This window comes from Lupinus angustifolius, chromosome LG08 (genome assembly GCF_001865875.1).
Source record: "Lupinus angustifolius cultivar Tanjil chromosome LG08, LupAngTanjil_v1.0, whole genome shotgun sequence".
Classification (NCBI taxonomy): Eukaryota; Viridiplantae; Streptophyta; class Magnoliopsida; order Fabales; family Fabaceae; genus Lupinus; species Lupinus angustifolius.
The window spans coordinates 12483312-12504910 of NC_032016.1; the positions used below are offsets into that span (position 1 = coordinate 12483312).

General features: G+C 30.7%; 2 protein-coding genes across 2 annotated transcripts; one reads left to right on the top strand and one right to left on the bottom strand.

Annotated features, from left to right (window-relative positions):
• Nucleotides 7142-9689, bottom strand: LOC109353903 (ATP-dependent Clp protease ATP-binding subunit ClpA homolog CD4B, chloroplastic-like). Its single transcript, XM_019596262.1, has 5 exons — nucleotides 9609-9689; nucleotides 9058-9243; nucleotides 8751-8969; nucleotides 8319-8536; nucleotides 7142-8212 (listed from the first exon to the last, which is right to left on the bottom strand). The coding sequence occupies exons 1-5, from the start codon at nucleotides 9687-9689 to the stop codon at nucleotides 7162-7164; spliced, it is 1755 nt and encodes a 584-aa protein (XP_019451807.1). The 3' UTR covers nucleotides 7142-7161.
• On the top strand, nucleotides 13344-16269 carry LOC109354899 (protein AUXIN SIGNALING F-BOX 2-like). The gene is made up of 3 exons (XM_019597705.1): nucleotides 13344-13942; nucleotides 14692-15187; nucleotides 15279-16269. The coding sequence occupies exons 1-3, from the start codon at nucleotides 13491-13493 to the stop codon at nucleotides 16050-16052; spliced, it is 1722 nt and encodes a 573-aa protein (XP_019453250.1). The 5' UTR covers nucleotides 13344-13490; the 3' UTR covers nucleotides 16053-16269.

The window sequence follows — 21599 nt, forward strand, 5'->3', positions numbered from 1 at the left end:
ATGCTCGAAAATGGCTATTGTAGAAGTGAGCATGATAGTTGTGTCTACTACAAGAAGTTGGCAAATAAGTCATTTATCTATCTTCTTCTTTATGTTGATGACATGTTGATCGCATGTAAGAACATGTCAGAAATAAAAAGCTTAAAAGCTCAATTGAGCTCAGAGTTTGAAATGAAGGACTTAGGAGCTGGAAGGAAAATTCTAGGAATGGAGATTCAGAGAGATAGAAAAGAAGGGACGCTCTTTCTATCACAAAAGAAGTATATTGAGAAAGTGTTGGAACGATTTGGCATGCAAAATGCTAAACCAGTCACTACTCCATTGGCGTCTCATTTCAAACTTTCAATGGCCTTGTGTCCACAAACTGAGAGCGAAAATGAGGAGATGTCAAGTGTACCTTATGCTAGTGCAGTTGGCAGTCTTATGTATGCCATGATATGCACTAGACCAGATATTGCACAAGCAGTAAGTGTGGTAAGTAGGTATATGGCAAGTCCTGGTAAAGTTCACTGGAAGGCTGTGAAGTGGATTATGCGCTACCTAAAGGGTACCATGGATATTGGCTTATTGTATGGAAAAGTCAAAGGTGTTGGAAGTAAGGTCATCGGATATGTTGACTCAGATTATGCCGGAGATTTGGATAAGCGAAGATCACTCACTGGATATGTTTTTACACTGTGTGGTTGTACTGTTAGTTGGAAAGCAACACTACAATCAATTGTTGCTTTATCTACAACTGAAGCGGAGTACATCGCAGTAACAGAAGCTGTAAAGGAAGCCATTTGGGAGAAAGGTCTAATTGAAGAGTTGGGTATACAACTAGAAGAAACAACCATCTACTGTGATAGTCAAAGTGCTATACATCTCACAAAAAATCCAATGTATCATGAAAGAACAAAACATATTGATGTTCGGATGCACTTTATCAGAGATATCATTGAGAAAGGAATTGTTAAAGTGGAGAAAATACCCAGTGCAAATAATCCTGCTGACATGATGACGAAACCAGTTCCAACAACGAAGTTCAGGCATTGTCTGGACTTGATTGATGTCCAGAATCTCTAGTGGGCATGAAGAAGAGCAACATGAAAATAGTTATGATAGTCTTTTAGCCAAGGTGGAGATTTATTAAATATTGGCTTAAAAGAAAAAGAGAATGATGTGGCAAAAGAAGTGGCTATGATGAAACCTTCTTGTGGCCAAGTAAAATGAGTGGCTATAGTGTAACCTCTTTTGTAGCCAATGAGAAGAAGAGGTTGTGGTGAAGCATCTTTGTTTTTGGCCATAGGATCCTCAAGGCTTTGGCTATAAATAGGAATGCTCCAAGCCATTGTAAGACACACCAATATTCTAGCCTTAGTGCATATTCTCTCTTCTTCTCTTGTTCTAATATTGTGAGGAATATTATAGTGTTTAAGATATAAGTGAGTGAGAGTGATATTGGGTGTACTTGGGTTTTGGGAAGTGAGTGAAACACTTGAGTGAACTTGTAATTCTCTTTTATCATAGTGATAATATCATTGTTGTTTTTCAACCGTGGACGTAGGCAAATTGCTGAACCACGTTAATTTCTCGGTGTCATTTTCTCTATTATATTTTCTCCATATGTCTTCCGCATCAACATGATCTATTATCATAAATGCTGTGACTAATCTAACTCATTACTTTTGCCCTTTTTTGATGGTTTTCAGCTCCTGGATGCACTTTTGTTCTGTAGGTATATTTACTGAGAGTACTCTAAGTTATGTTCTGCCACTATCATTCTTGGTACACATACACTTCTTCTCGAAACAATAATTTTTCAATCTGAATTCTAGGTATCATTCTATGCACAGAACTAATGGTGTCAGAATCCCTTTTTTATTTTCATTATTTCTGGTTGCACAAAGAAAAGTGCAATGTTTTTATTGATCAAGCATCACAATCTTTGCCTAATTTCAACCCATTTAGAGACATTGACTTCTATTGCCTCACGGCCTACCTTTATTGCCTTCTTCAACCTTTATTAATTATAATTAGTTATTTAGCTATTCTTAATCCACTTTATTGGGAAAGCCAGATACTCAAATTTCTACCAGACAACTACAATCAAACCTTAACCCTGTTTCGTGGGGTTGGTCATATGGATCAAACAATATCATTTGACAAAGAGTTAATCTTCAAGTGTTTTTTAATTGTTTCACATATGGTTTTTCTTAGCTTCTCTTTGTACTTATGAATTGGATTAATCGCTATTTAATCTATTCTCCTTATTATTATAATCGGGCAATTCAAACACTTTTGTCCATTTTCTCTTTTCCTATCTAAAACCCTTCAATTCTTGTGCAGTAAAATTTTATTCTAAGCTTGAACTGCACCTATTTTTTATCTAATTATTGAATAATCTTAGTTTTCTCATTATACAAAGAAAAGTTTAGTACATACGAAAAGGGTGTAAATAGTGGGATTTGAATAGGTTATAAGAAAAATGTGCTATAAATATTTATTTTTGCGGCGAAATCTAAGTTTTAGAAATATATTTTTTTGTTTTGAAAAAACAACATTTTCTTACTATTGTTCTTATCTAGTTGTTTTTTTAAGATTTCTTATTTAATTTTTGAATATTCTTAGTTTTCTTAGTATACAAATAAAAGTCTAGTACGTATAAAAGGGTGTCTATAGTGAGATTTGAATAGGTTATAAGAAAAGTGTGCTTGAAATATCTTTCTCCATGGTAAAATATAAGTTTTAGATATATTTTTCTCTTTTTTTGAAAAAAACAACATTTTGTTACTTTTGTTCTTATCTAATTGTTTTTTAAGATTTGTTATCTAATTGTTGAACATTCTTAGTTTTCTCATTATACAAAGAAAAGTCTAGTATATATGAAATGGTGTCTATAGTGGGATTTGAATATGTTATAAGAAAATGTACTATAAATATCTATTTCCATGGCGAAATCTAAGTTTTAGATATATTTTTCTTTTCTTTTTTTGAAAAAAACATTTTCTTACTATTGTTCTTATCTAGTTATTTTTTAAGATTTTTTATCTAATTGTTGAATATTCTTAGTTTTCTCAGTATACAAATAAAAGTCTTATATATATAAAAGGGTGTCTATATTGTGATTTGAATAGATTATAAGAAATGTGTGCTATAAATATTTATTTTTGCAGCGAAATCTAAGTTTTAGATATATTTTTCATTTTTTGGAAAAAAAGACAACATTTTTTAATTTTTGGTCGTTGTTTTTTAAGATTTCTTATCTAATTATTAAATATTCTTTGTTTTCTCAATATACAATGAAATGTCTATATATATATAAGGGTGTCTATAATGCAATTTGAATAGGTTATAAGAAAAATGTGCTAAAAATATCTATTTCCACGATGAAATCTAAGTTTTAGATATTTATTTTTTGAAAAAATACAACATTTTGTTACTTTTGTTCATTTTCTTATCTAATTGTTGAATATTCTTAATTTTCTCAGTATACAAAGAAAAGTTTAGGATATATGATTGTGTTTTTTTATTATTCATTTGTCAAACTTAGAAAATCTGGTTCAACTTAATTGTTTATTTCTATTTAAAATAAAATTTTGATAATATGATTTGAAATTTTTTTGTAATGATTTGTTGTCACACATAGGAGAGATAAAAATGATATATCTAATATGTGTTTTATCCATTAAAATATTTTAAATTAATAATGGTTTTTCTATCATGTCAATCCATGGATATGGTAAGCCTGTAGCACATCTCTACATAAATCATTATGTTCATTCCATACATATTTTTTAGAAGACCCTCAACGGATAAAATAAAATTGACATTGTTCGAAACTCGACTTGTTATTTCACTTTAAAAACTTGATTTATGAATCAAACGAGTTGAAATTGAATTAAAAATTATACTCGTTAAATAAAAAAGTCGAATTTGAGCAAAAAAAAAATGTTAACTCGTTAGACACATAAGTTTACTTTTATATATATATATATATAGTTACTTAAATGAGAACAATCCTCATATCAAAATGTGAGAATAATAAATATGAGCTTTACAACTATCATTGGCAATTTGGGCAAAGCCCATGGGGCCTGCCCGCATGTTTTGGGCGAGTAGGGCATGAAAATTATGTCTATCGCCCTAAAATGCCCGTCCAACATGCCCTTTTTGTCCATGGGCATTTCAAATGGCCATGGGCATCAATGAACACTAAAATAAGAAATTTGATGGGTCAAGTATGACAAGAATAACCAATGTTCTTGCCACTTGAGTGCATGTAGCAATTTTTCAAAATATAATATCTTACTAATTAAATGCATGTCAATTTATACAAAACAAGATGTTATGTTTTGTGTTTTTAATCTTACTGTCACAATATGTATCCATGTAATCTCAAGTACTATGTCATTTTTTGTTTTTTTTTTAATTTAGGGCGGCCCGCAAACCCGCCCTGCCCATGTTTAGGACGGGCAAGGCATGATATTTCATGCCCTGTTTAAAAACGGGCATGCTCATGCCCGCCCTAATTGTCAATGATATTTACAACCAATCATGAATTGTTAGGATTAAAAGTTAGTTATTGGTTACATAATAGTCATATGCATGTATCTTTTAATCTTAACCATTCAATCAAGATTCAATGGTATATATTAAGTGTTCTCATTTCTCACAATAGCGTATTGTTCTCACGTGAATAGCTTCTATATATATATATATATATATATATATATATATATAGGAGATCTACTTAAAATTAAGTTTTTTAAACTTATCATAACCATCAATTCTAGGGAATCCAATAGTTTGAATTAGTAGTAAATCTAAACCATTACATTTCTCTAGAATTGATGGTTAGGATAATGAGTAAGTGAATCCTCACTTTTATATATATTATTGACTCAATTAAGAACAACTTTTATCGTGAGAAGTGACAATAATTAATATGAGTTATTCAACATCATTTGAATGATATTAAAAGATAAATGCATGTGCTATTTTAAGTAATCATGTGCCTTTTAATTAACTTTTAATCTTAAATAATCATGTATGTTGTATTTTGCCCATGTTTATTTATTGTTCTCATAACTTATATATCAAAATACTGTCACTTGAGTAACTCACTATGTATATATAGACATGTAAAAAATCTCTAATTTTATATATTAAATAAATAATCCTAATTCAAGTTGATGAATGAAGCAATCAAGTTAATGAGTTGAATTAAATAGTTCGTGAACTCTTAACGAACCAAATTAATTCAAGCTAAAATTATAAATTGTTTCAAGCTTGAGTCGAGTTTCAAGCCGAACAAATTCTTATTGAACAACTATGATTCGATTCGATTCGGCTTGTTTGTGATCCTAATTTTGAGATCTAATAATAATTTCTTGTTATGTTGTAAATTTAGTTCAAGGGAACACAATAATCAACTAAACCAGCATACTAAGGGTATCCTCCGTCACAATTGTTCAAAGTTATTCATCCATGAAAAAGCCCTCTATGGGTAATATGCTTTCCTCACTTGCTAGTGGTTTAAGCCTAGACAAGTGGTATGCCACTTGATTTTGTGTTCTCTTTTTTTGTCAACAATCTCCGCATCAAACTCTTAGGATTAGTTTGGGAGTTGGATTTTGGAGGGGAGGAAGGAAAAGGGAAGGCTTGAGAGTCATCTCACAAGTGTATTTTATGGCTCTCAAGCCTTTCCTTTTCCTTCTTTTTTCTCCAAAATCCAACTCTCAAACTAACCCTTAGAGGAGAAGAATCCAACGTATGAACCTCATTATAGTGGTATGTGAGAATAATCACATATGACATCACCATATATAATCTAAAATTTCAAAGGCAAAATGAACCACTCAACTCTTTTTCCATGGTGGTATAATATGTTTTGAGTTTAATCAAGTGTTTTATTTTTATAAAGAAGGTTGTGTAAAAAAGACTCTGTTGAGATATTACAAAACTTACATTCATAGTCTATACACATAATTAAAGATCTTAAATTATGAGATATCATTGGTTCCACAATAAATAAATAAATAAATATATATATATATATTTATCGATCACTTCAAAAATTATTTGGATAATCTCAATTGGGTTAAACCAAGATGAAAACTAGTATTGGGCTATCTTGGGTGGGTACATTCTAATGTTTAAGTTAGTATTTATAATAACAAGAGAGGCTTAGAGAGAGTAGATGATGGATAACCAATATTTCATGTGTAAAGGATTCATGTGTAAAGGACTTTCCTATTCATTCATAAGTTACCTATATATGGAATCCTACACCTTTGCCAAAACTTCTAAACAATAAACCAAAGATATGCATAAACCATACACTTAAAGTTCCATCAAAACACTATACATAAAAGTTAAAACAAACTCATTCTTCAACCACAAGAAAACCATTCTGCAAACATTCTAAAGCAACTCAAATATTAGAAATAAGTTTCACATCGTCTACCTTATCATTTCAGTCTCTTCGGAATGATTTAAATCTCTGTTGGACTACTCCTCTCATTGCCGATTGATTTTGAGATGAAACATTAACATGATATCAGAGCCATAACCCAACTTTTATCCGGTTTCATGGGCCAAAAGATGTCATTTAGTTATGGGCCAAAGGTAACCCTTCACCTAGTCGAGCAGACTTATGTGGAGAGGGCATGTTAGAAATTAAATCTCAAATTACATACCTCATTGTCTCAGGAATGATTTAAATTTTTGTTGGATTACTTCTCTCATTATTAATTAGTTTTGGTATGGAATCTTAACATCAATCGCACCTTCAGATTCCTTATTGATCCAACATCATACAACTAGCAACTACAGCTTCTCTCTTGTCATATACTAATGCATGATTTTTATTTATTATGGCCATGTTTGTAGTTATGTTGCACTTACTGCAATTACCAATAATTATCATAAAGTATCGATAATTATCGTAGAAGGTACTTGTTGCAAACAAATGGAGCAAAACATCAGCTAACATGGAATTGAAATAATAATTCAAACCTTCAAAAATGTAAATTATATCTAAAATAGGAATTAGAAATAAAAACACAAAGATCCATCATAAACAATGAAAGTAGTTACCTAAATGAAATTAAAACCAAACCCAAATTAGAATACATGATATCATCCATATAACAATGCAAAAGTATCATTCTCTTTTCTTTACTTGTTGATACACAAATTACCCTTATTATCAAGATCAAGTTTTACACAGCTCCCATCTTTAATGGTACCTTCAAGTATTTTTTCTGCCAAGAAATCTTCAACTACTCTCATTATTGCTCTCTTCATAGACCTAGCACCATAGTTGGCATTGTTTCCTTCCTCAAATAACTTTTTCTTGACTCCTGAAGTTATACTAAGCTTTATTTTCTTTACCTCGAGTCGTTTACAAACCTTGGAAAGCATTATATCCAATATCTTATTCAACTCAGGCTCTGAAAGTTGTTTGAACACAGCCACTTCATCAATCCTATTCAAGAACTCGGACCGAAATTTCTTCTTCAACGCCTCGGATATTTTAAGATTGGCTTGATTACCAAACCCAATATTTGAAGTCATTATAATAATAGTGTTATTGAAGTCAACAATTTTACCATTGCAATCAGTCAGTCTACCATCATCCAAAATCTGAAGAAACAGATCGAAAATATCGGCATGAGCCTTCTCAATCTCATCAAAGAGAAGCAACGAATGAGGGCGGCGACGAATAGCTTCAGTGAGCTTGCCACCATGTTGATGACCAATATAGCCCGGAGGTGCACCTATAAGTTTTGAAACATTGTGCCGCTCCATGTACTCACTCATGTCAAACCTGACCATAGCTTCCATAGAGCCATAATATTCAATAGCCAATGCTTTGGCCAATTCAGTCTTACCTACCCCTGTTGGGCCAGTAAATATGAAACTTGCAACTGGCTTTTCGGGGTCCCTCACCCCAGCACGAGCCCGTCTTATGGCACGACAGATTGCTTCGACAGCTTCATGTTGTCCTACAATTCGCTGATGCAAAGTTTCCTCCAGTTTCAAAAGTTTTTCGGCCTCTACCTGTGAAACTTTCTCAATAGGTATTCCTGTTCTAATTGAGATGATTTGGTGTACATCTTTTTCAGTGATAATTACTCTTTTAGGTGAATTCTGAATTCGTGTGAGTTGAACTCTTGCACCAGCTGCATCAATTACATCTATTGCCTTGTCAGGCAAGAAACCATCACTGTAAAAAACATCAACCAAAAATCATCCTAAATGATATTATACATTGGTTACTAAAATTAAATAGTCATGAATCTCAAATGTTGTAGTGTAAGAAACAAAACAACCTTATATATAGCTTTGACAAACTGGCTGCAGCAACTATGGCATCATGCTCATAACAAACACCATGAAACTCTTCATATTTGGAAATTAACCCATTCAATATGTCAATGGCCTCATCAACTGTTGGTTCAGGCACAATAACCGGTTCGAAACGCCTTTTCAGTGCTAAATCTTCCTCTATGTACATTCGGTATTCATCATGAGTGGTTGCTCCAATGCACTGCACAGCATAGATAATGATGAGCACTTGATAATAACCAGATAATCGGGAACATTTATAAGCATAAATCCTCAAAACAGCTACTCCACTTGCAGAGGTAAGACTATGTACATCGACCCTCCTCAAACCCCACCAAGTAGGGTGAAGTGTCGTGCACTAGGCCGCCGACCCTTTTTATAGATTAAATTAAGTAACCAATGTGCAAGATAGATACCTTCAGATCACCTCTTGCAAGAGCTGGTTTCAATATATTAGCTGCATCAAGAGAACCTGAAGATGAACCAGCTCTTATTAGTGTATGAAGCTCATCAATAAAGAGAATTATTGCCCCATCACTTTGTTGAACTTCTTCCACAATCTGTTTCAGCCTTTCCTCAAATTCTCCGCGAAGCGTCGTACCAGCAATAAGACATCCCAAGTCAAGTGTAAACAACTAAACAGACATATTAAACAACCATGTTAGATAACAACATTGCTGCAAATTTTCAATAATACTGCATCATAGATTCTTTTGGGCTAACCAATTTTCCTTGGAGTTTTAATGGAACAGTTGCATTCACTATGCCCTGAGCAATCCCTTCAGCAATTACAGTCTTTCCTACACCTGGATCACCTAGAAGGCAAGGGTTGTTTTTTCTCCTTTTGCATAATATTTGTTGTACCCTCTCTATTTCTTTATGTCTTCCTATTACTGGATCCAACTTGCCCTATACATAAGGGTATGTTCATCATTAAAATACTAAAGTGCTTACACAAATCTCCAAATCTAAGCAACAAAAAACTATAATAATAGCAGGAGACATATATTGGCACTATAACATGTTTTAAAGCAGAATCCTTATAGTACATCAATATTTCTATGTAGGGTAACAACTTTATGAACAAAAATATGATTTCTCAAACCTCGTCTCATTTGTTATTTCACGCCAATGAAAATGAAACATAAATAAACACTAATAATGAAAGTTTAAAATTTTTAATTAACATGACATGTTTTTATTAGTGCGAAAGAGCATGAGACATGATTTGGGACAATGCATCTTTGTTCCGACTTTATAGCCAACAGATTTACCTCTCTTGCCATTTGTGTTAAGTCAGTCCCATACTTGACAAGTGATGTGGTTATTAAATTATTCTTCTCAAGCTTTTCCATTGAAAATTCAAGCTTGAGCCTTCTTCACCAACCAAATTTGAATACAAACAACCTTTAGTTAACTAGCTTCAATTTTGATACAATACTAATGAAAAAACCCATAGGGTACTTGATAATTTATACAAAAATTACCCACCACGTTTCCATCAGAACATTAGTACTAAGCACAATATTTGCACTGTTTTCAAGATAACTGTTGCACTGCTCGCTGAAAGGTACAGTCTCCAAAGGGCCTCAGTGCCTCACAGTAAGTAGAAAAGTGAATAAATGTAGTGTAAGAAACGTTATCTTACCACTCAAGCTAACAACACTATAATAGGGAATCCAAACTCTATTAACTAAGAACAAAAAGGTTAAGCATGTGCTCTGTTATGGTTTATGCTACTCCATGTGCTATGGATTTGTGATTAATTAGAAAAAATATATTTAAGTTAAAATTTAATTATTATAGACCATATGACACAAACCGTGAGACAACAAATGTAATTCCCGACAAAAACAAGCCACTTAAGATCTTGTTTTGCTATTATTTTCTAAATAAAGTAAGATATAATATAACATTAATCTAGTCCATATGTTATTAGCACCCATAAAATTGTTACACGAGTAATTTATATTTGCTATCCTAAAATATTATCACTTGTTTTATTAATAATATTACGAGTTTAAAATATACATATTGTTAGTGTAAATTGTTTTATATTATCAGCTCATCATTTATTATTAATTTGTATTACTTTTATGTGAAAGGTCAATGGTAATTAATATATAAATTGGGGATGATTCTCCATTCCATAATATAACTTTCATCATTTATGTTGACCTATGCACATAGGCAAGTTTATGGTAGAGGGAAGTCAAGAAAAATTATATGTGAAATGATTAAGAAAGATTTATAGATTAATGTTTTATCAACAAATATGATTTATGATAAAATATTATGACGTCATTCGATCCATGTAGGCATATAGCGACCCCACTTAATGTGATAAATACTTGGTTATTGTTGTTTAAATCAAGTAATTCTTACTTGTATTTTTATAACCATTAAAAATAATAGGCACAATAAAAAAATGCATCTTATCTAGTCTAGTGATGGCAAAATAGGCATGCCCAATCCTGAGTATAAAAGATCAAGTATATGAACTATAAGTTTAGGAAGAAATACACAGATTTTACCATACCACAAGGTTTAAGTATCTTGAGTCAACCTTACAAAATAATATAAAAAAAAATAAAGGGAGATGTAATCCATATAATTCAAGTGAGTGTTATGTGATATGAACTCGCCGCTCAAACTCAAGAAAAAATTTGACTGCACGATTATAAGCATGCATTGTTGTATGAGATTGAAAGTTGAGTGGTAAAATGTGAACAAAATAAGCAAAATACGATTCAGAGATTTGAATAATAAAATTCAAGTTGGATTGATGAAATGTAGAGTATATCATGTGTTATATGTGATAGGAATCTTAAAAAAAACAATTAGATAAGAACAAACGTAAAAAATTGTTGTTTTTTTAAAAAAAGAAAAATATATCTAAAACTTAGATTTTGTCGTTGAAATAAATATTTCTAGCACAATTTTCTTTTAACTTATTCAAATCCCACTATAGACACATTTTTATATATACCAGACTTTTCTTTCTATACTGAGAAAACTAATAATATTCAACAATTAGATAAGAAATCTTAAAAAACAACTAGATAAAAACAAAATAAACAAAATGTTGTTTTTTACCAACAAAAAAATAAAAATATACATAAAACTTAGATTTTGTCGTGGAAATAGATAATTCTAACACATTTTTCTTATAACATATTCAAATCACACTACTGACATCGTTTTATATATATCAAACTTTTCTTTATATACTGAGAAAACTAACAATATTGAACAATTAGATAAGAAATCTTAAAAAACAACTACATATGAACAAAAGTAACAAAATATTGTTTTAAAAAAAATAAAGAAAGATATATCTAAAACTTAGATTTAGCTATGGAAATAGATATTTATATCACATTTTTCTTATAACCTATTCAAATCCCACTATAAACACCATTTTATATATACCAGACTTTTCTTTGTATACCGAGAAAACTAAGAATATTCAAAAATTAGATAAGAAATCTTAAAAAACAACTAGATAAGAACAAAATAAACAAAATGTTGTTTTTTTTAATAATAAAAATATATCTAAAACTTAGATTTCACCATGGAAATAGATATTCAGCCTTTTTTTATAACCATTTCAAACCCCACTATAGATACCCTTTTATATATACTAGATTTTTCTTTGTAAACTGAGAAAACTAAAAATATTCAACAATTAGATAAGGAATCTTAAAAAAACAACTAGATAAGAATAAAAGGAACAAAATGTTGTTTTTTATAAAAAAACATCCAAAACTTAGATTTCCTGTGGAAATAAATATTTCTAGCACACTTTTCTTTTAACCTATTCAAATCACATTATAAACACCTTTTTATATATGCCATACTTTTCTTTGTATACCGAGAAAACTAAGAATACTCGACAATTATATAAGAAATCTTAAAAAACAAGTAGATAAGAACAAAAATAACAATTTTTTTCAATAAAAGGAAAATATATCTAAAACTTAAATTTCGACGTGGAAATAGATATTTCTAGTACACTTTTCTTTTAACCTATTCAAATCTCATTATAGACAACCTTCTATGTATACTAGACTTTTTATTTGTATAATGAGAAAACTAAGAATATTCAACAATTAGATAAGAAATCTTAAAAAACAATTAGATAAGAACAATAGTAACATGATGTTATTTTTTTTCAAAAAAAGAAAAATATATCTAAAACTTAGATTTTGCCATAGAAATAGATATTTCTAGCACACTTTTCTTATAACCTATTGAGATCCCATTGTAGACATTGTTTTATGTATACTAGACTTTTCTTTGTATATTGAGAAAACTAAAAATATTCAACAATAAGATAAGAAATCTTTAAAAACAACTAGACAAGAACAAAAGTAACAAAATGTTCTTTTTTTTTTTAAAAAAGAAAAATATATCTAAAACTTATATTTTGCCCTAAAAATAGTTATTTCTAACACACTTTTCTTATAACATATTCAAATCTACTATAGACACCATTTTATATGTACTGGACTTTTCTTTGTATACTAAAAAAACTAAGAATCTTTTACAATTAGATAAAAAAAATTAAAAACAACGAGATAAGAACAAAAATAACAAAATGTTTTTTTTTCAGAAAAAGAAAAATATATCTAAAACTTAGATTTCATCGTGGAAATAGATATTTCTAGCACACTTTTCTTATAACCTATTCAAATCTCACTATAGACACCCTTTTATATATACTGGACTTTTATTTGTATACTGAAAAAACTAAAAATATTCAACAATTAGATAAGAATTCTTAAAAAACAACTACATAAGAACAAAAGTAACAAAATGTTTATTTTTTTTCTGAAAAACTTAAATTTCTCCTTCTAAATAGATATTTCTAGTAGACAACTCGTTTGATCAAGTCAAAATAAATTAAATATTATAATTAACTTGAAAAACAAAACCTTTGTGAAATAAATACTAATATATCACTTTACCCAAACATATATACATATATATATATATATATATTGTTTAGAAATCATGACCAAATTTTTTTTCTCGTTTTTCACTTGTTTCCACTATAATAGTGTTCTTCAAAGTTTGTAGCTTTTCTGCTTGTTTGTCATAGACCCTTTTGGGAGAGGGTGAAGATTTTCCATTGGGTGACAAAAGGGGTAGAAATGGCTAATTTTCCTGATGAGGTGCTAGAGCGTGTATTTAACTACATGAATTCACACAGGGAGAGAAACAATTTGTCTCTGGTGTGTAAAAATTGGTATAAGGTAGATAGATTTAGTAGGAAGAGTGTGTTCATAGGGAATTGCTATTCAATTAGTCCTGAGAGAGTAATAGAGAGGTTTCCTATGCTAAAGTCTTTAACTTTGAAAGGAAAACCTCACCTTGTTGATTCCAATTTTGTTCCATATGATTGGGGTGGTTTTGTATATCCTTGGATTGATGCATTGGTTAAGAGTGAGGTTGAATTAGAGGAGTTGAGGTTGAAGAGAATGGTGATCACTGATGAGAGCTTGCAACTGATTTCATCTTCTTTTGTGAATTTTGAGTCTCTTGTTCTTGTTAGGTGTGAAGGGTTCACCACTATTGGCCTTGCAGCTATAGCTGCAAATTGTAGGTAAGATTAGGATTTATAATTGATACAGGGTGAACTCGGCGCAACTTTAAGGTTGCTTGTTTGTTTGCCTTGTGACCTGGAGGTCATGAGTTTAAATTTCTGTTTGTAAGCCCAGACTCCACTAGGTGGGAGCTCGTGTACTGTGCCACCCTTTTATTGGGATTGATAATTGATATCATGTTGTCGCTATTATGGAATCATCATGTCATCTGTGGTGGGGATATTTACACTACAAATTACCTATTTGATAAATCATGCTTTTAGTTTTCTAATTTACAAAATTATGATTGGTCAATAAGGAGTGTGAATAGACATTTGAGAGTGTCAATAGCCTCACACCTTTGTCTGTTGTTTTTTTTGGATTGTTGCTTTTTATCTTATATTTTGCTTTGATTTGCTATATTGGGTTTTGTTTGTGTGATTAATGGTTCATATGATCTAAAGTTTTCAAGAAAGCTAGACATGAAGGAATCTTGTAGCCGTTATGGTTGTGTTTGTCGAGTTTCAATTTTTTCAGATGATTGTTTGTTTATTATTGCCTTGCAATGCCTGTGCCTCCATAGGTAGTGTTTGGAAGAAAGGAGTTCAATTACTTGAGTTCAGTGTTGATTAGTTTGACTGTTGCTTTCAATCGAATAAGATTAGCAAAACTTGACATGGTTAAATGATGTTAGTTTCTGTTCGATTGAGAATTGCCTGCGAGATGTTAATCATGTTTTCTTGACAGTATTTTCTATCCTAAAATGTAGGTTTCTTAAGGACCTGGACCTGCAGGAAAGTAAAGTTGATGATCACAGAGGCCATTGGCTGAGCTTCTTTCCTGATTGCTGTACATCACTTGTCACTCTCAAATTTGCTTGCCTTAAAGGATCGGTTAATTTGGCAGCTCTCGAGAGACTTGTGGCCAGATCTCCTAACCTTAGGAGTTTGAGGTTAAATGGTAATGTGCCCCTTGACGCACTAAAAAATATACTGATGCAAGCACCTCAGCTAGTGGACTTGGGTACTGGTTCATTTGTCCATGATCCTAATCCTGAGGCTCTCGTCGGGCTAAGGAACATCATTTCAAAGTGCAAGTCAATAACCGAAATATCAGGATTTTTCAATGTTCTTCCTTATTGCCTATCAGCAATATATCCTATTTGCATGAACTTAACGTGCTTGGACCTTTGCCGTGTGGTAGGGATTCCAAGCAACAGTCTAATAAAACTAGCAAGCCGATGTGCGAAACTTCAGCGTCTGTGGGTAAATATATCACCCGAAAGGCCTAAACCTTTTTCATTTTCTATCTTAATTAAAGCATTGGTTAATGTCAATAGTTTCTATGGCTATGCAGATAATGGATTGGATCGGAGACAAAGGACTAGAAGCTGTAGCTTCCACATGTAAAGATTTGCAAGAGTTAAGGATTTATGCCTCTGTCCATATTATTGGAAATGATCTTGACGGAGTCTCAGAAAAAGGACTCTTTGCCATATCTATCGGTTGCCATAAGCTTCACTCGTTGCTCTACACCTGCAGGCAGATGACAAATGCTGTCCTCATAACCGTGGCAAAGAACTGCCCAAATTTTATCTCCTTTAGGTTGTGTATCCTTGATCCTGAAAAACCCGACCCTACTACTATGCAGCCATTCGATGAAGGTTTCAGGGAGATTGTGCAGTCTTGCAGGAAACTCAAGCGACTGACACTCTCCGGCCAGTTGACTGATCAGGTTTTCCTTTACATTGGAATGTACTGTGAGCAGCTTGAAGTATTGTCTGTTGCATTTGCTGGAGAAAGCAGCGATGGAATAACATACGTGTTGAACGGATGTCAGAAACTTCGCAAACTTGACATAAGAGATAGCCCTTTTGGTAACTCGGCACTTCTGATGGACGTAGAGAGGTATGAAACAATGCAATCCCTTTGGACGTCGTCCTGTAATGTGAGCATTGGAGCCTGCAAGATACTAGCTAAGAAGATGCCTAGTCTAAATGTGGAGATCATCAATGATAATCAACAACCAGTTAGTATCGCGGATGATGAACAGAGAGTAAAGACGATGTACTTGTATCGAACATTGGTCGGGAAGAGGAAAGATGCACCAGAGTATGTAATGACCCTCTAGGCCTATGTTAGCCTATTTAAATTCCTGTTATTGAGTAGTTTGTACTTGATTTTAGGCTTAACTGATTGAGATCGGAGTTAAGTCGGGTTTAGTGGTTTGTTAATTTCCTCCCGTTTCTTGTTCATGCATAACTGTTTGATTGTTGTTTCAACTTTCAAGCTTGTAATTAGACTATGCCAAGTGCAATTGAAATAACAACTTTCTCACTCAATTTTAACTTGGAGGCTATTACTTTTTATCTGCTGCAGAAAGTTTTTTTTTCTGTACTGTACCTTGTTACTACTCTTAAGTGTCAGAGACTTTTCATTGGTGAAAAAGTCATTTAATTCTAAATTATCAATTAAATATTTTACCTTTTGGCAATCACAATGTTTTGAGACATGAAGTCAAACACAAGTAGAATAAATAATATATTTAATTTCATTGTTGTAAAGGATACTTAAGTTTCCAGAAAAAAAATTAATTTCTTATTCACACAATTATAAGGTGGGAGAAATCCGTCATTAACATAAAAAAATGTCATTTGTTTGTAGGAATAGCAATAGTTCGAGTTTTATTTTCCTACACTCTTGAATCGATTGTGGTTAAAAAAATGAACTTCATCCTTACACCCATCGAAATAGAATATTTTTGAATCCGGTTTTGGGTAGATATCACCAAACTTGAATGAGATAGAACCTAATCAAATTGGGTTTTCCTTATCAAAATCGAGTTGTTTTATACATATACATATAGATTGAAATTATATTGCCATCCCAAATTTCTATTTCTTGCTCACTCCCTTTTTCCTCATACAATTCTATTATTTCAACTATATTTAATATTTTAGTGGACATATATCTGATTTTATGCACATCTTATATTTACTTCAATTCAAAATATGATATCCTCATACACTCTTATCAACATACTCTACGTGTTGAATATTGGATTTGGATATCAAAAGTAGTATATAATATTATTTTCAATTTTTTCAAAGGAAACGATTTTAATTGAGTTTATTCGAATTTTAATTTTTATAGTTTTGTTCTGTTGAGAGTGATAAGGCTTTATCCGTTTCTATCTCCAACTGATTCATAAATATAATAACAATTAACTTTATCTGTTTTAATCTCCAATCACTCCAAAATATCATAACGATTTGCCAATCTTATCGTTAAAGAAAGATTTAACTTGACTTTGTCACATCTTATTGAATATTATATTCACATTAAAAACACAGCGTTACTTAAAAGTTAAATGAAAGAGTATGTGCTAATTTGCATATAATTGTGATTGTAAATTTGCAATGTAATGGCATAACTCATGCCCCATGAATTGTGGCTTTATTTAAATACTATCATGTTGACAAACACTTTGTGTCCACTAACCCACATTTTCATTTTATAAATTAAATATTCAATTTCTATATATTTTATTTTAAATAATTATAATGTATTTTTTGTATATGGTGTATTCTATTATATTTTTTTTATTGGATATACTTTTAATTATATTATTTGTTTTTATTAAAATTTACAATTTAATGTCCAAGAGTTAGTTTCAACTTGCAATTAATGTTCAGATAGTAATTACCTATGATTATAAGATTTTATTATAGAAAATAAAAAAAAATATTTACGGTAAAATAGGAAAATATAAAATACATATGATTGTAGTTACATAATATTTTGACTTTATATATAGTATTGAAGATAGTTTTGTGCTCATTCCTATTTTTATGGCTATGTTCACACATAGACTTGTGACTTAATTCAGAAGTCACAAGGCTAAAGATACATATGAGGAAGATCAGAGCCATATTTCAATGAGTGAGGATAAAGATTCATCTGGCCCATCATTGCTAAACAAATTCTCATATGGCTATCTGATTATGTAATTGAAAATTAAATGTATGTTTCATTAATTGTTAATTTTAAAATGCTCTGTTAACCCAAGTTTAGTAATTAATAAGGTGTTAGTTTATTGGTATAAGATTTACTAGATTTTCAATATGATTAAAAAGTCAAAAGTTTGATTCTTAAGAATGATAGTTGTTGGGAGGGACAGTCACATATCCTAAAAAGGATTAATTCCTTACAATTACAAAAAAGTAAGAAAATATCCTCAGTAGTACCAAACAACCAAAATTTAGTAGGGTAAATGTGAAAGTCGTCTGGCTATTATATTTAACTCTACCCCAAATGTGGAAGTATAAATAAAGTTTATCATATGTTCTATTATCTTCCATTTTTTACTGCATATACTCTTGTTTCTTATTATTTAGTAGATGAACCCATATCATATCACTATATGCACCAATCACTTAGCATATTCGTATTTAGTTGCTTGCTGAATAAGAAAGCCAATGTTTGGTTCTTTGAAGTTATTTGGTTACTATACTTAGTTGACATAAGTTATTTGATTGTATTTAATCAACTATTTGGTTAATTAGTTTTGGCTTGTTTTTCACTAAACTATATAGCCCTCTTCTGTAAGAGATGATTTAGTCAATGAAAATTCGGTTACAATGTATTCCTTTCAACTCATTCCCCACTTTGTTTTAGTTTCTTCAAGCTCAAGCATAGTATCCTCCATTTTACTAAAGAGGATAATATTTATGTACAATTAGTGAAAAGAAATTTAAGTAATATAATACATCATAATTATTGATGTACATTACTTTTATTTAGGGTTAATTGTAATTAGAGACAAAAGTTTATGTATTAACAACGTAACAGTTTTATACAATATCATAATATTATTCATATTTATTATGACAATCCATAAATATTCTAATCTTATTATCTATATTATTAATAAAGGGAAAACACAAAATAACCACCCATCATGGTGTAATTTGTGTTTTCCTATTTTGCCCTCAATATCTTTTTATTTCTACCAAAAAAACCATATAATATTATTTTTTTATTATCTTCTTATTTTAAAAGCGTATTTAAAAAATTGAATATTAGACCAATTGAATAAATTCAACCGTAAATTTAGCGCAAAAAATTATATTTGAATTTATAAAATACAAGCTATACATTACAAATGATAGAAAAGCGGGTTGACAGGCACGACAGTGTATGTCAAGACGCTAGTTAACATAAATGATAAAGGTTGCATCAACAATATAAAAGATTCTTCTTAGTTCTTACATTACCAAATATTAAACTGTGATAATATTTGACAACCACTTATGTAATAGGACCCGAAATGCACGTAATTATTATTTTGCATTGAAATAAAATTTTGACTATTTCATATTTTAGTTATCTAGAGAGAAATTGAATTTCTAAATAACTCCTTGGGCCAAAATTATATCACTTTATTTTCATCCTCCCTCCTCCTCCTATAGAAAAAGTGACATTCACAATTATCTTAACTTGTCATACTAAGTATAGAGGTCGAGCCTCAGAGTCGTAATGGTAAACTAACTACTTTAATTTATAATTTGAAGGTTATGGGTTCAAAAAAAATAGAAACAATCTTTTTTCTTACAAAGATAATATTATGTCTATCTACCCTCTTATAACAAACTCATAGTATATGAAGTGACACAAATTATGAAACAGAAGATGTGTTCGTCTTGTATAATACCTCTTTCTATCTCTCTTGCTAAATATATATCAAAGATGTGTATGGATGAGAATAAAGAAATTTACTTATACAGATCACACAACCTACCTGACAACACACTATTTGAGGTTATAGGAGAAAAGACCAATAACTACAATAATGACCAAGAGTATGTATATTTCATGCAACTCTTAATTTTAAATTTAAAAAATTGATGTCTCAAACTGAAATAAAACAATTTTATAGAAACCGTTAGGATAATAAAGTGTTTTAAATTGTACATATAACATCGTAATTACAATTAGGATCACATTTCCCCCAAATTTTGAAATTATGGTTAAGTCAATGTAATCATAACCAGTATTATGAGAACCGGACTGGATGATCTGACCGCTGACTGAACTTGAAAATGACTCTATATTGCAATCTTAACCGAATGAGAGTTGAACCGCTTTGAACCGGGGAAATTTCAGTCCAACCGTGTTAAACCCGGTTAACCGAATTAATCCAGAAAGTTAAGTGGACGGTCACTTAAAATAAAAAAATGGAACATTGTTCTAATATTTTGTTTTACTACCATCCATAAAAGATGAAGATGTTATTACTTCAATATAATTATACATAATTATTAATTATATAAAGTTTTACATTTATATATAACTATATATTTATAGATTAAAATTATTAATTATGTATGAAATCATTCGATCAGATCAGACAGTTTAAACTGATTAAACCTAATATGAGACATCTGTCGATTTGATGTCCAACTCGGATTTCACAACATTGATCATAACTATACCCCAAATCACAATTTAAAACATTAGGATAATGATATGTTAGAAATGCTAATCGGGGAGAGAGATGATTTCTCCACATTCAGGAAAATATCATCAATAGCATGAAACTTTTCAATCTACAACACTTGGAACATAGGATTACCAAATTTAACTTATGAATCAAGCTTGTATGTGTTAGGGTCATGCATCTTCTTGGAAATACGGATGCAATACAAGACACATATATATGATATGAGGTGAATTTAGAGATATTATAATTTTAAAAATTAGTATAAGTCATGATATAATTATGATAATATAAAATTAACAAATAAGCATAAATTTTAAAATAGAAAAGAGAAATTATGTTTTAGATGTTAGTATGACCACTCAGTGTAGATATAATAAAAGAGTAAATCACACTGACACCCCCGAGTTTTAGCAAAATTATATAAACCACCCTTCATTTTTTTAGACCTACATAAACTCCCCTAAATTTTGTACTTTCATTACACTGACAATCCTTGCATGAGAAATAAGTGTGATGTTTTGAACAAAAAATGTTATAAATACAATTAAATTAAACAAAACATCGTATATTATGGAGACAAGTCCAAATAATATATGAGTCGACACCTCTTTATTATTTTTGGTTCGTTACGATACAGTATAAGAGCGATTTAACCAATATCTCTTTAGAATTGTTGATGCATTTTGTAACAAAAAATAATAAAGATACATTGATTTGTATATTTTTGGATGTTTTCTCACAATATATCATGTTTTGTTTAACTTAATTGCATTTATCACATTTTCTATTTAAAAGATTACACTTATTTCTCATGCAAGGATAGTCAGTGTAATGAAAGTATAAAAACTAGGAGAGATTTGTGTAGATGTAAAAAAATGAAGGATTGTTTATGTAATTTCATTAAAACTCAATGAGTGTCATAATAAAATGCTAATATTTAAGATATTAATATCTATAATGGTATAAGAGTGAAATGTCATAGAATACAATTAGTAATATCCCAAAGTGTCCATCAAGTATTTGACATTGTAATCAGGGTAAGACAATTGGGGTGAGAGATTATAAAAGGGATTTAACTTGTATTTAGTAATTTTGTTAAAAATGTAATATCTATATATTGATAATGTAAAAATTTATGCACAGTCATTACGTCATTTATTTTTTATTTGGATTACT